The 12,252-nt window shown below is 55.2% G+C and overlaps 3 protein-coding genes across 3 annotated transcripts; all 3 read right to left on the reverse strand.

The window, feature by feature from the left end:
• Nucleotides 1-235: 235 nt before the first annotated feature.
• On the reverse strand, nt 236-2,616 carry CDEST_03299 (Putative FKBP-type peptidyl-prolyl cis-trans isomerase domain, Nucleoplasmin-like protein). The gene is made up of 4 exons (XM_062919458.1): nt 2,297-2,616; nt 1,687-2,157; nt 967-1,627; nt 236-903 (listed from the first exon to the last, which is right to left on the reverse strand). Exons 1-4 carry the CDS (start codon nt 2,381-2,383, stop codon nt 698-700), a joined length of 1,425 nt encoding a protein of 474 aa, XP_062775509.1. The 5' UTR covers nt 2,384-2,616; the 3' UTR covers nt 236-697.
• A 607-nt stretch (nt 2,617-3,223) lies between these two features.
• CDEST_03300 (Putative class I glutamine amidotransferase) lies at nt 3,224-4,139 on the reverse strand (the record flags this gene model as incomplete). Its single annotated transcript, XM_062919459.1, has 2 exons — nt 3,224-3,447; nt 3,566-4,139. The coding sequence occupies 2 exons, from the start codon at nt 4,137-4,139 to the stop codon at nt 3,224-3,226; spliced, it is 798 nt and encodes a 265-aa protein (XP_062775510.1).
• A 1,327-nt stretch (nt 4,140-5,466) lies between these two features.
• Nucleotides 5,467-8,244, reverse strand: CDEST_03301 (Putative glycosyltransferase 2, nucleotide-diphospho-sugar transferase). The gene is made up of 3 exons (XM_062919460.1): nt 7,134-8,244; nt 6,761-6,986; nt 5,467-6,660 (listed from the first exon to the last, which is right to left on the reverse strand). The coding sequence occupies exons 1-3, from the start codon at nt 7,701-7,703 to the stop codon at nt 5,516-5,518; spliced, it is 1,941 nt and encodes a 646-aa protein (XP_062775511.1). The 5' UTR covers nt 7,704-8,244; the 3' UTR covers nt 5,467-5,515.
• Nucleotides 8,245-12,252: the final 4,008 nt, after the last annotated feature.

A 12,252-nucleotide genomic window follows, 5' to 3' on the forward strand; every position in this document is an offset into this window, starting at 1 on the left:
ATAATAGGCTGTCGCGCACGAGTACACGAACTTGGAGGAAGTTACGGGAGCAAAGTCCCCTGTGGTTGGCTATCTGACATCGTGTTGAGCGCATCGGCAGGCGGTATCTCTCAGCCGGCGCAGTAAGAACTCGCAACATTGGACCTATTTTGGAACGTATCAAATCCAATGGCAGATGTCAGGCGCGATTCGTCGCAGGACATATAGCACACAGCAAGGCAAGAACAAGGAAGTAAGGAGATGGTCTTTTTTTCGTGTTCAGGGGAAACAAAACGGAGCTAAGTACAGCCCGATCGGAAGAAACCATTCGTGTCCGGTGAAGAAAAATCCTACATCAACAGAAAACTCATTTTAATGGTACGCCAATCCATGCAGTGTAAGTCCTCGCCTCGTCATCCCATCGAATAGACTCTGCTTCTCGCAGCCACAAAGCGGTTGCGGATCTTCGCAGACAGCCACAGGTCGGAGACTATCCATTGCGGCACGGCGCAAAGCGCGACATGACGATTCCTTTTTTTCGCCGTCACACATCATTACAAGGGAAAGTCAACGTCTGGGACCCTCGAGGGGGCCTAAGCCAGTCCAAGCCATGTCTTTCATGGCAGGCTCGCTGGGCAGGTGTGTAGAATACAGTGGGAAGCATCCTGAGTCGGCGTTTCGTCGCCGAAGGCGGTCGTGCTGTTCAGCAGGTAACCGTTTACTTGATCTCGAGCAGCTTGACGTCGAAGGTCAGGGTGCTGTTGGCGGGGATGCCAGGCAGGCTCTTGGAGCCGTAGGCAAGGTGGGCGGGGATGGTCAGGCGGCGCTCACCACCGATCGTCATGCCGAGGACACCAATGTCCCAGCCCTTGATGACCTGGCCCTTGCCGGCCTTGAAGGAGAAAGGCTTGCCCTTCTTGTTGGCTGGAATTGGATATTAGCATGCGGGAATAGAGCGCAGAGCCGAACAACGCATCATGGACTTACCATCAAAAACCTTGCCGTCGTCGAGCTTGCCAATGTAGCGGACACCGACGGTGTCGCCGCTCTTGACAGCACGGCCGGAGCCGACCTTGCGGTCGTCAATGGTGACGCCTTGGACGACCTTGACGCCGGCAGCGGGCTTGCTAGCCTGCTTGGCCTTCTCGGCGGAGCCGGTAGGGCCCTGCTCGAGGTTCTTGGCGAACTGGACCTTCTTGTCGGACTTGGGGGTGGTCTTCTCCTCGGTAGCGACAGCCTCGCCCTTGTTGTTCTTGAGCTTCTTCTTGTCCTTCTTGGAGAGCTTGGAGTCGGCGGCGTCGGCCTTGATGAGGTCGTCGAGGCTCTCGGCGGCGCGCTTCTTGCCCTTCTTGCCGGCCTCAACCAGCTTGGGGACCTCCTCCTCGTCGGTGTCGACCTCCATGACGCGGGGGTCGGCAGTGTCGTCAAGTTCGTCGCTGTCCTCGTCGGACAGGCCATCCATGCCGTACTCAAGCTCATCGGGAGACAGGTCGTACTCGCCGTCCTCGTCATCCTCGTCCTCATCGGAGCCCTCCTCCTCGTCGTCGATAACATAGTTACCGGTAAGGTGGACGGTGTGGGTGCCGGAGACAACGAAGAAGACCTTCTCGCCCTCTTGGACGGTGATGTCAAGGGGCTGCTGGTAGTTCTGTCGAGTTGTTAGCGGGGAATCCTGGGTATTGGCGCAGGCGGTTTCGTGCAACTTACGCGCTCGGTGTCGAGGGTGCAAAGGACAAAGTTCTCGAGGTCAAGACCGTCGTCATCCTCGTCCTCACTGTCCTCCTCATCCTCCTCGTCATCGTCGTCAGAGGCCTTAGCCTTGCCCTTCTTGCTGGACTTGCCGTTGGGCTTGGCGTCGTCCATGTCCTCGTCCGACTCCTCGGCGGTAACAGCCTCGATCAGCTTCTTAAGAGACTCGGCCTGCTTCTGCTTCTTGGAAGGGTCGCTGGGGCCACCGTTGGGCTCATCATCGTCATCAGACGACTCTTCGTCGCCGTTGGCGGCAAGGAGGGACTTGAGGTAGTCCTCGTCGATCTCGTCGTCCTCGTTGGCCTCAAGGTCATCGCCGAAACGCTGCTTGACCAGACGCAGGGTAGAGCGGGGGATGGTGGGGATGTTGCCATCAGCATCGGCTTCAGGAGCCTCGGTAGGATCAATGGCGGCCATGGTGATGCGGAACTGATGAATGTAGAGTCAGCGACGGTCCAATGATAGAAGGCGCGCGCGCCGCGTGCGCGCCGGACGCATGCCGCGATCTTAATCGCAGACTATACCGAGCCACGCAAAAGCGAGGAAATAGGGCAGATGTTGCACGTACCGTAGCAGGGAAGTCGGGAGAGGCGGGGATGAGGACTTCGCCGGGAGGAATCTCCAGCCCGTAAAGAGCGACAGGAAGCTGGGCCATTTTGGCTGGATGTAAGGTGGCACGGAGAAAGGGGATTAAAAGATGGTGCTCTTGCACTTGTCTATAGGGCAGGAAAAGGTCGAAACAATCAAAAACCGTTTACTTGAAGATGTGGTTCGGGTATGGGAGATAGTGAAGAAAAGGAAGTTGGGGTTGGATTGAGTGTGAGAGGAAGGTGGTATAGAAAAGGCGAGGATCTAGAAGAGCTTTTGCCTGAAATTTTTTTCCCTCGACTTGACGAACAGAGCACCGAACTTTTTTTTTTTTTTTTGCTCTGCCTTGGCCTCGACCCCACCGCTGAAGCCGCTAGTGCTGCCTTATCGCTCTTATCCTCCCATAGCAACCTCTGTGCAACGGCAGGGAAGGTGCGTCTGGGGCAAAAGCTGCATTGGACCCTTGTTCAGAACTGCCCCGAAAAATGGATTCCGGGTGCAGAAGGGCGGCGTTTTTGTGGACGGTGAGAGCGCCATCGAGCCACCGAGAAGCATCCATTCATTCGTACACCGCTTTCTGCCTGGGCGCCTGTCTGTCTCCCATCTTGTTGACGATGTCCCTGGCCCGCTTCCACAGCTGGTTTCCTGACTGACCTTCTGTCTTGAGCGAACAGCCGCAGCAGGGAACCATAGCACGTTGCTTGGCGATGGTGTTTGGTGGCCTCCATCTTTCTTCCTCGACATTGTGGAAGCCAAGTAAGGTGTGATGTATTATTGTTTGAGTGGATTGATTCATGGGAGACAGCCTCTTCCTCAGTATGTCTCTGGCTGTCTCCATCTGCTCTGCCTGCTCGGCTCCCGGCTTACCCTGTGACATCCACGCTTCTTTCTCGCAATGTCCGAACTTTCAAATATCCTTCTTTTGCACTTGCTCGCTCGGCTTCACGAACCAGGCCTTGACGATCTGCCATACAAACCCCAGAAGAAACCGCGCCTGCCTTTTCTCGTACAACTGCGTTCTCTCCCCAACCTCGGCCATCTGACATGCAATCTCGGCAATGGGCGCGGGGAAGTGCTTCTCGCTGCTTCGCGCGTACGCCGCGACGAGGTCGTTTCCGTTCGTGATGCCGCCTGTCGTCGAGTCAGCCATGCAGTTCCTCTTTCTCCGTATTGACTCGCAAGGAAGGAGGGCCGAGCACTCGCCAACAACACGCGTAAGTCTAAGACCGGAAAGAAAGGAAGAACATACCACAACTCCAAAAGTTCCCATCCCGATACCACCGGTACTTCTCCCCGACAAACTCGGTCTCGGGAAACCGCTTCCTCAACAAATCCTGTATGCCCCTCGGCCCGCAGACCGTTTTCTCCTTCAGCAGACCGGCGGCGCCGCACAGGAACACGCCCGTACACACGCTCAACACATCTGTTACTTCCTTCTGCTCGGCGTGGCCCCTTAGAAACCCGAGGACACCATCGTCCCAGCTCGCGTTCGGGTCCGGGCCAGGGACGAGCACGATGTCTAGCTTGCCCGGCTGCACGTCCGGATGCAAAATGTCATGTGTGGCTTGCATCTTGACACCCGCCGTGAGCTGTAGGAGGTTCTGAAAGGGTGGCTCCGTGGTCTCGACGCCGACGGCAGGGGCTGCGGTAATGTAAAAGAAATTCACGCTGGGTGCCAGCGCGGAGATATGCTTTGGCAGCATGGGCAGTCCACTGAGGTACTCCTTGGACATCATCGCGAAGACGTCGATGCACGCCATGTCGAGGAGCTGGCACTCGGACGGGATGAAGACCCCGATTTTGACTGCATTGTCGTTCGCCATCCTGTCTATTGTCTCTTCTCTGCGGATTCGTATTGACTGATTATGTTAATTTGGGTATGGTAGGAAACGAATGGCTGGGCCGCTCTGGTCCTTAAACTTGTAAGTAACCCAAGGTCTTGTATACAACATCTCGAGCCTAGAGACAAGTTGCAGGAACACGCCGGCTACATATATACGCCAACACGACTTCCTGTTCATCGAGCCTCGCTCCTGGGAACCAAATGCAAGGCCATCATCCACCCCGCCACGGACCCGGATAAGGCCGACGCTTTGAAAAGTCTCTGGAATCTCGCCAAGGCCAGAGACCCGGGCTGACGACGGGAGGTCTGATTGGGTGGGGTCGACATAACATCCGAGAGGTCTCGGGGCCTTGCGGCTCTTAGTCGGACGTTCCGCAAGATGCCAATCATGACGAATCCGTCGGGCACTTTAGTGATGCCCGTCACTATCTTCCATGCTCAAGTTATCTGTCGCAGTTTCTGGCGAATGTGTACCGTGCACAATCGAAACATTGGTTTTGTGAGAACGGGTCCATATCGTGTACTGCAAATGCGATACTACAGAACCATTGTCCCGCGTCGCTTTCCACACCTGTGAAGACATCAGATACTCGATCCTTGGACCGATATTGGCCAAACACTGCAGTATCTCTCTAGGGGAAAGCTTTGATAATGTAATTCACATCAATTGTATCGTTGTGGCAACGTTTCCTATTGGCCACCGTTCCGATTCACGTCTTAGCGTCAGTTGCCATGATCATGAATCGTTCTATGTACACACAAGATTAGATATTATAGGACTCGTCCATATTAATGGGCTCCGGGATTCGGTGATGTCGGCCTCTCCTCCCCGTCTTGCCGCTGGAGCCCATTCTCAGCTGTTCCTGCTGGGCTTGTCCTGTCCCCAGCGGATGCAGTCGTCTTTCCTCGCTCTCTCGGCATCTTTTTGCCGCTGGTGGTTGAACCTCATCATGCTGGCGTGGATATGTCCTACTTCTCTTTCCGCTCCATCGTCTTCCGTATAAGCGAATGCACTTGGACGGCTCTCTCGCTCGTCAAGTTCCTGCGTGTTGCTCCGAGAACTCCGGTTTGAGGCCCCATGAATACCCGAAAATCTCTAGAATGCCGATACCATGCCATGCCATGCATATCAAGAATGCCCTCTTCTATGTACACGTGAGGCTCTCGGGAGCCCCGACTTCTTGAAACACGTAATCGAGTTAAAACCGCCGCTTGGTGGGTCTTGCTGAAATCGGGCTGTGCGTCGAATCGAAGGAATAAAGGGGGATATCGCAGCTCGCGCATGATCATGCTTGGAGGCGACATCCAGTTTGAAGGGGGTTAAAAAAAAGATAACATCGAAGGGAAGAGTTGTCGTTACGCGATGTCAGATGCCGTGAGAGATTTCGCTCTTTGCCGGGTGACCTTTTTGCTGACAGAGTAGACGAGGTCCAGCGTCCAGAAGTGGCAGAGCTGCGCCTGGGCACAGGGGATAGCGCCGTAAAGGGGAGCAACCAGGGGGACCATGGCGTAATCGATGAAGTTCTTCTTGACAGTGCGGTAAGAAAAGTTCATGCCCTCAGATAAGCCGGCCTCGGTCATCTCGCGCTGGCGAGACTTGACACAGATGCGGTGGAAACTCTCGTACAGGAAGAGGTAGAGAGCGATCTCCATAAAGCCGAAGGTACGCAGGATATTGCAGACGTCAAAGATCCAGCTGAGATGTGCAACCTCCTCATTGCCCTCCGTAACCCAGACGTACAGGGTCGACGAGATGACGAAGATGGTCATCTGGAGGGGTAGGAAATGCGCCTCAAACAGGCGGTGGAACAGGTAGACGATACGCTCCCAGTTAGGGGACTGCAGGGTGTCGTGGGTGACGTCGGAAAAGACGCCGCTTTCTCTGGGCTGCTCAGGATCCTGTTGGTCGAGTGGCTCTGGAACGTAGACGTCAGAAGCATCGCCCATGGAGTTGTGCAGAGGACGGAAAGCACGCGAGGTGTGCTTCCTTTCCTGCCAGAGTTCGACAACCTTGCGAAGAGCGTAGCCAGAGTCGAGGGCACCCCACATGTGCCTCATCGCCTGCTTGTAACGAGCTTGCATGTCCGAGTAGATGCCGCGGAGACCCTTGGAGCCATTGCCGCAAACGTTGCTCTGGCTGACGGGACTAACGACGGTTCTGACAGTCAAGTTGCCGTTGAGCGCGAAGAAGCACTTCAGATACATGTGCAAATCCTCTCCGATGGCTTCGTTGTCACAATCCCAGCCGCCAACACGGTCAACAAGCTCCAGAGGTACCGAATAAACAGATGTGGGCGGCGCAATGGTCGAGCCAGAGTACAATCCAGACATACCACCGGCGCCCCAGAGGATGTCGGCAACGCGGACAATGGCGGGAACGCTGTGCGCATTACGGTCGAAAATGATTGGGGCAGCGTACAGGGTGGTCTTTGCCGTTTCGGGGTAGGCCAGGTGCATCGTAGTCAGCAACGCGAAGAAGTTGGCAGAGAGGTGGCTGTCGGCTATAGGCACCCCACGTTCCTGTCAGCGATTCATCCTGTACGCGCAAAAATTGGAAACATTGACTGTGACAGGTTCCCACAGCCTGGCATGCGCACGTACCGTCAAGACCCGTGATGATAACATCCTTACGGGCAGCCATTGAGTATTTGGGGCTCAGCTTGCGGGCAGCCCACGCAACGTTGCTTCCCTTGCCAGCAGATTCTCCAGGGATGTCGGACGGGTGGATGGTGTAATCGATGCTGCGGAACTTCTTGACGAATTCCTGAATAAGAGTCATGGCCTTGAGTTCCACGTTGGGCTCACGTTGCTCCATTCCCAGGTAAACCTACATCGGCGGGTTAACGAATGATCGGTTTGATGATGCGACAGTGCATGGGTGGGAAGCGCCATTCGACGCCTTGGCGATCATTGCCTACACCGGCCAAAAACCAACGGCTTTGGGCAGCAAGAGAAACAATAAGGAGATACTCACGTCGTAACAGCTGCGAGCCTGAGGGTGCGATGCCAGAACCTCGAGGGTTTCCTTCAGCGTATCCATTTCCTCCTTGTAGTTGGGAATGATAATGGCATGAATGACACGGTCGGCTTCACCATCGCCATCAGTGTAGAGTTCAGGCTCGGTGTCGCCAGCCTCGCTGCTGGACGCAGAGCAGGCGTGAGAGGACGTCAGGGTCTCCGAGCTGGACAGAGAGGTCGAGGAGCCGCGGCGGCGATGGGAGAACTTGTAGTCCCTAAGGGTCTTGTTGCGAGCGATCTTCTTCAGCTGGCGGGTCATGTCGAAGACGGCGTAGCAGCATCGGAGAGGGAAGGCAAAGACGAGTATGTGAATGAACAGGCAGTAGTAGGCGTAGATGACAGTCCAGTAGCCGGCGCCCTTGGTGGTCGCGGTCGAGGTCGGGGCGCTGAGGCTGTCTTGATGGAGATAATTGTAGCCATGAGCCGCCGCAGCTGATTCCTTCGAGATAACCCAATAACTCAGGGCCAACAGGCCCAGCATGGCCAAGCCGCCGACGCGGCGCGAGGCCCAGGCGAGGATGGACATGGCGATGACCGAGGGTGGTATTTGTTGAGGCGCGGTGCCAGCGAAAGATTGATCGACAGGAGAGCGACAGTGACGGATGAATCACGACGGAAGGCAACGTTGTCTGTCTGTCGAGGCAAGTAGCCGAGAAAGAGAGATTCCAGGAAAGAAGCCCAGGGTAGTTTTGCTCGAGGGAGAGCGAGACCAACAAGCTGCAGGCAACAGGTGGGAGAGGGAGAGAGGAATGGAGAGGGAAGGAGGGCGGAGGTACGAGTAGCAGGAAAACCTCGGGTCCGAAATTGGTCGAACTGGAGCCCTACCCAAACAAGTCGATGGTGGTCTCTTACTCTCTCACTCTGTCTTGAGCGTTGCGTGGATGGATGGGGGGGAGGAGGAGGGAGGGATGAAGGTGACAGACAGGAGGCGACAGAGGGGGAAGAAGGAAAGAGGGAAAAAGGGAGAGACTGCGAAAAATTAAAGTGCTTCTTGTCGGATGATATTCACGAGAAGGGTAGCGACTAATGGATACGGGACAGAGGAAGAGAGAGAAGGAGGGAGGATGTGCAAGGTTGCAAGAGTGGATGGTTTGTTGGATAGGGACTGTGACATGGACGAGGTGGACACAGTACAGAAAGTAAGCCGTCAGGTAGGCAGCAGGCAAAAGGTGTGTGGTAACTCGGTAAGGTGGGCTTCCCCGTCTGCTAGTATGACGGGGAGGTACCGCACTCTAGAGGTATAGGTAGGTAGGCCACAAGGGGGGTAAAGGGGGCGCACACCTTCTCTCCGTGTCCCTCCCTCTACTACCCATCTTTTCGCTTGCTCTACGCGTCTTTCTCTTACGCTGCGCCTTTTCCTAGGAGGTAAATTCGCCCTTCTTGCTGTGTTGGACTAAACAGGACTAGTTTCTGCGTGGAAAGAGAAAGGGTCTCAAGCAGGTAGGTACCTCCGCTCAACCAGCGCCAACGCCCCGACTGGGTGTGGAGAAGCCCATGCTTGAAGTACCCTCCAGTTGCCTCTTCATCCCATGGGCGTCAGTCTCTGGAAGGGGTTTAATTTTCAATACGTTTCCAACAACGCAGTTTGAATCTGATGCCAGTAGTACTTCCTGGGGAAAAGACACTGGCCTATGCCGGTGCGGTTCTAAGCAGCCCAGCCGCCTGCAATGCAAGACGAGACAAGACGTGCAGACGGGCAGACGCGGGCTGGGGGGGACGCGGAACCCGAACTGGGCCTTGGACTAGACTATGGGGTGGGAAAACTCCTTAGAATCTGGCAAGAGGGCGAAAGGGGGGTTTCCCAAGCACAATGATGGTAGCTGTAACAGACTGGGGTTACTAAGGTACCTCGGATCTGGACAACTGAAGCTTCAACAAAGCTACAATGCTGGGCGAATAGGAGAAGCGACGCGAGGCAGAGGGCAGAAGCGGTGGTGTGAATGGAGGGTCGAGCAGGCTGACCCTGGGTCAAGGACTGGCTTGGGATTGGCTTCAGACAAGACGCAGCCTGCTCTGTCATTGGTCCGTTCTGGAAGAGCCTAGGGTGTGTGTGTGTGTGTGTCGCGTCGGGGGCTAGTGCGTCTCGCCCGCTCGCATCTGGCGGGCTGCCTCTTGTAGCGCCTCGTTAATTGCTTTAAAGCGAAAGAGACGTGCGCTCGAGAGAAAAAGAAGCGGAGAACACAGTCAGGCTAACAGGGATTGACTGGCCTGAGAATTTTCTGCGCTTGCACTGAATCGCCCCGCGGGAAATGAGAAGTGGGAAATTAGCGAGGGCGGTCAGCATCCGGCACTGGGTACAAGCGCCATGTAGCCTGGCTACGGCTCCAGCTCCAGGAAGCACAAGAACAAAGACTGCTTGCCACGCATGTCTGGTCATCTTCTCTCTTGCCTGTGTAAGTGTCTCCTTTTTCGACTGCTGCTACTCCTTTCATCCGTACTACAACACTCTGTACTCTGACATAGCGTAGAAGATCCTCCTTGAGATACTCTGTATCTTGCTGACAATCTCATCGTTGCTACGTTCTACCAAACTACGTCATCCGTCAAGGATGAGTATTGATGCTGCCGGGCTGCAACACCGCCACACTTGGCGGAAGAATTCTTTACTGGAACTGAACCATTTTCTTTCCTCTGCTGTTACCGTTGGCACCTTGGCCATGGTAGCTGGGTCTGATATTGAGGCTTTTTTCCCTTCCATCCAATTCGAGCTCCGACGGTCTCCAGTCTGCCCAGCCCCAATGCCCAGAACTGGCTCTCCCCCTTGAGAAACTCTCGTGGACTTGATCCAGCCTGGTAATCCGCGTTCAGCAGAAGGCATAAGGTAGTTGCACCATTCACCCCGACTGGGGCGTAATTTGGCAGATTCTCCGCACAGTGCGCGATGATGATGCAGCAGTGCCAAGTTCGTTGGCCAAGGACCGCTTACTGCCTGTGCCAGACACGCTAAGATGCTGTAGGGTCGCTCCTCCCGCTCTGACGGGCTGGCTCACGGATACTTGAAATACCTCTTCCGCTAACATAGTTGCATCACTTGGGGTACCGCAGTACCTATTGGTTACTACCTCCAGTATCCACTATCCACTGTTTATCATTCGTTCACAGCTCAGTGGGCCCTCCTGCATTCCTCACCAGATAGTGTTGACTGTCTCTATACTCCATACAGATTGCTCTGCTTAGAGAGTGCTTCTTCGCCTAGCCAGGACTGGAGTCCGCGGACATGGAATTATTTCGCATACAAAAAAAAGCACGGACTACGGAGTATCCAATTCGTACGGATATGCAAACCATCGACGGGGCATAGACAGGCCCTGGAAACTGTCGTTCCAATCAAGGCCAGTAGAGAGGCACAAACAAGGGAGACACAGGGCCCAACTGCCCATTATTATTGTTTCTGACTGATGACAGCCCGGGCGGCACCCGGCGTTGGAACAATGACAATTGCCTTCTATCTGTGGAGGTAGGTCCCAGAGGCCAGGTCACGATGCTTAGCCATTTCTAGTGCGTGGAGCTGCTCGGGGCGGTGTAGTAAGCAATCGAAGCTTAACCTCACGCCTCGCGCGCCTCACGCTGGACGCCTCACCGACCGGACCCCTTTCGTCTGATGGCGAGTGTTTCCAGGCCTGAATCTCAATGGAAGCTTCTCTCGCCTTACCTTCCTCGGCAAGCATCAGATCAGCTGGTGCAAGTGGGATGCAACTAGACGGGTCAGTATGCGAAGGGGCATCTAAGCCCAAGTGAGCGGCGACACGGTTTCTCAGGACTTAATGGTAACTTCCATCCTCCACAAAGGACCCGCGGCAGTAGAGCAAGGACCAACTCAGTCCGTCATATGCGGTGTTGCTTTGCTTGCCTTCAGTCCCAAGCCCTCGCACTTCGTCCTCGATGCCAATGTTGTTAACCCGGTGTGCCAATCTTCGACGAGCCACTTCTGACAGCATGCTCGTTTCGTTGAAAAACGTCTTGCGAGTCTACTGACATGCTCGTGCCCATTCCACCATAGTCTTGTCAGCTGTTTGCGGGCATGGTAACGAAGAGCCGCGAGCCGCAGTTGCAGCTGACCCATCGCAACCATGTTTGAACAACTATCGATGACCCACAAGCCTTTTCAGTCTCGGTCCTTGATGCTTTGGACTTTGGGTCAATCATCCCAATCAGTCACAATCAACTCCGGTCGCCCCCAGCCAGACGCCACTGCCTTGAGTCTCTGGCTAACCCTCCGCGTATTGGAATCGCAAGCACATACTGCCTGTACCCGTGTTTGCCAGGTCAATGGGGACGAGCGCATTTACGCCACGGATGCCACCTCTGGTGCCGCAGGACGACGGAACAAAGATGGTGTCCTAGGCCACCCGTAGCTAGGCCTCTGCCATGCATATGTGCGAACAAGTGCCATAACACACGGCGGGCGGGCTGAGGCGATTGTTTGTATCATTGTACCCCATATCAGCATGCAACAGCATGCAGCAGCAATTGCTACGGTGTTGCAGCGCGCCTCCAACTACCCGGCCACATGTAAAGTGGTACGTACGCTAAGCGGAGCACATTGTGGCTCAGCCAGAAGAGGAGGGAAAACGCGCCTCGTGTCGGTCTCTTCTTCACAATAGCTAACAATCTCTCGGGCAACCATTGGCCTGTTGACAGGCTTCTGCAAGACTTGTCGTCGAGGTTGCCGCAGCTTCAGTGGGGGCTTGGAACATAAAAAGCTGTGACTGCCGTCGTCATCCCCCAGAGCCATATTGCGGCATCGTCGTCATAGGGCAACGGCGTGCGACCCTGGAGAGACGAGGACATGGGTGCCAGGCGAACGAAACACTCCACACAGGCGAAATGCACACCACATGGGCATCGGCAGTGCAAGGCAGTCCGGCGCATGCTTGCCAACATGTCATCCCATAACATTTGAATTGGACTTGGACTTGGACTTGCACGGGACGCGGTCGCAGTCGCGGTCAGTTGTCGCTCGCGTTTTCGTTTCCGCAGGGGTCGCGTCGATGATCGCGTGCCCTGACAAAATTGGCCTGCGGCCGAGGCCCTACGATGACTTTCTTGGTCGTCCCACTATCGCCAAACCTTCA

The sequence above is a fragment of the Colletotrichum destructivum genome, chromosome 2, assembly GCF_034447905.1.
Source record: "Colletotrichum destructivum chromosome 2, complete sequence".
Lineage (NCBI taxonomy): Eukaryota > Fungi > Ascomycota > Sordariomycetes > Glomerellales > Glomerellaceae > Colletotrichum > Colletotrichum destructivum.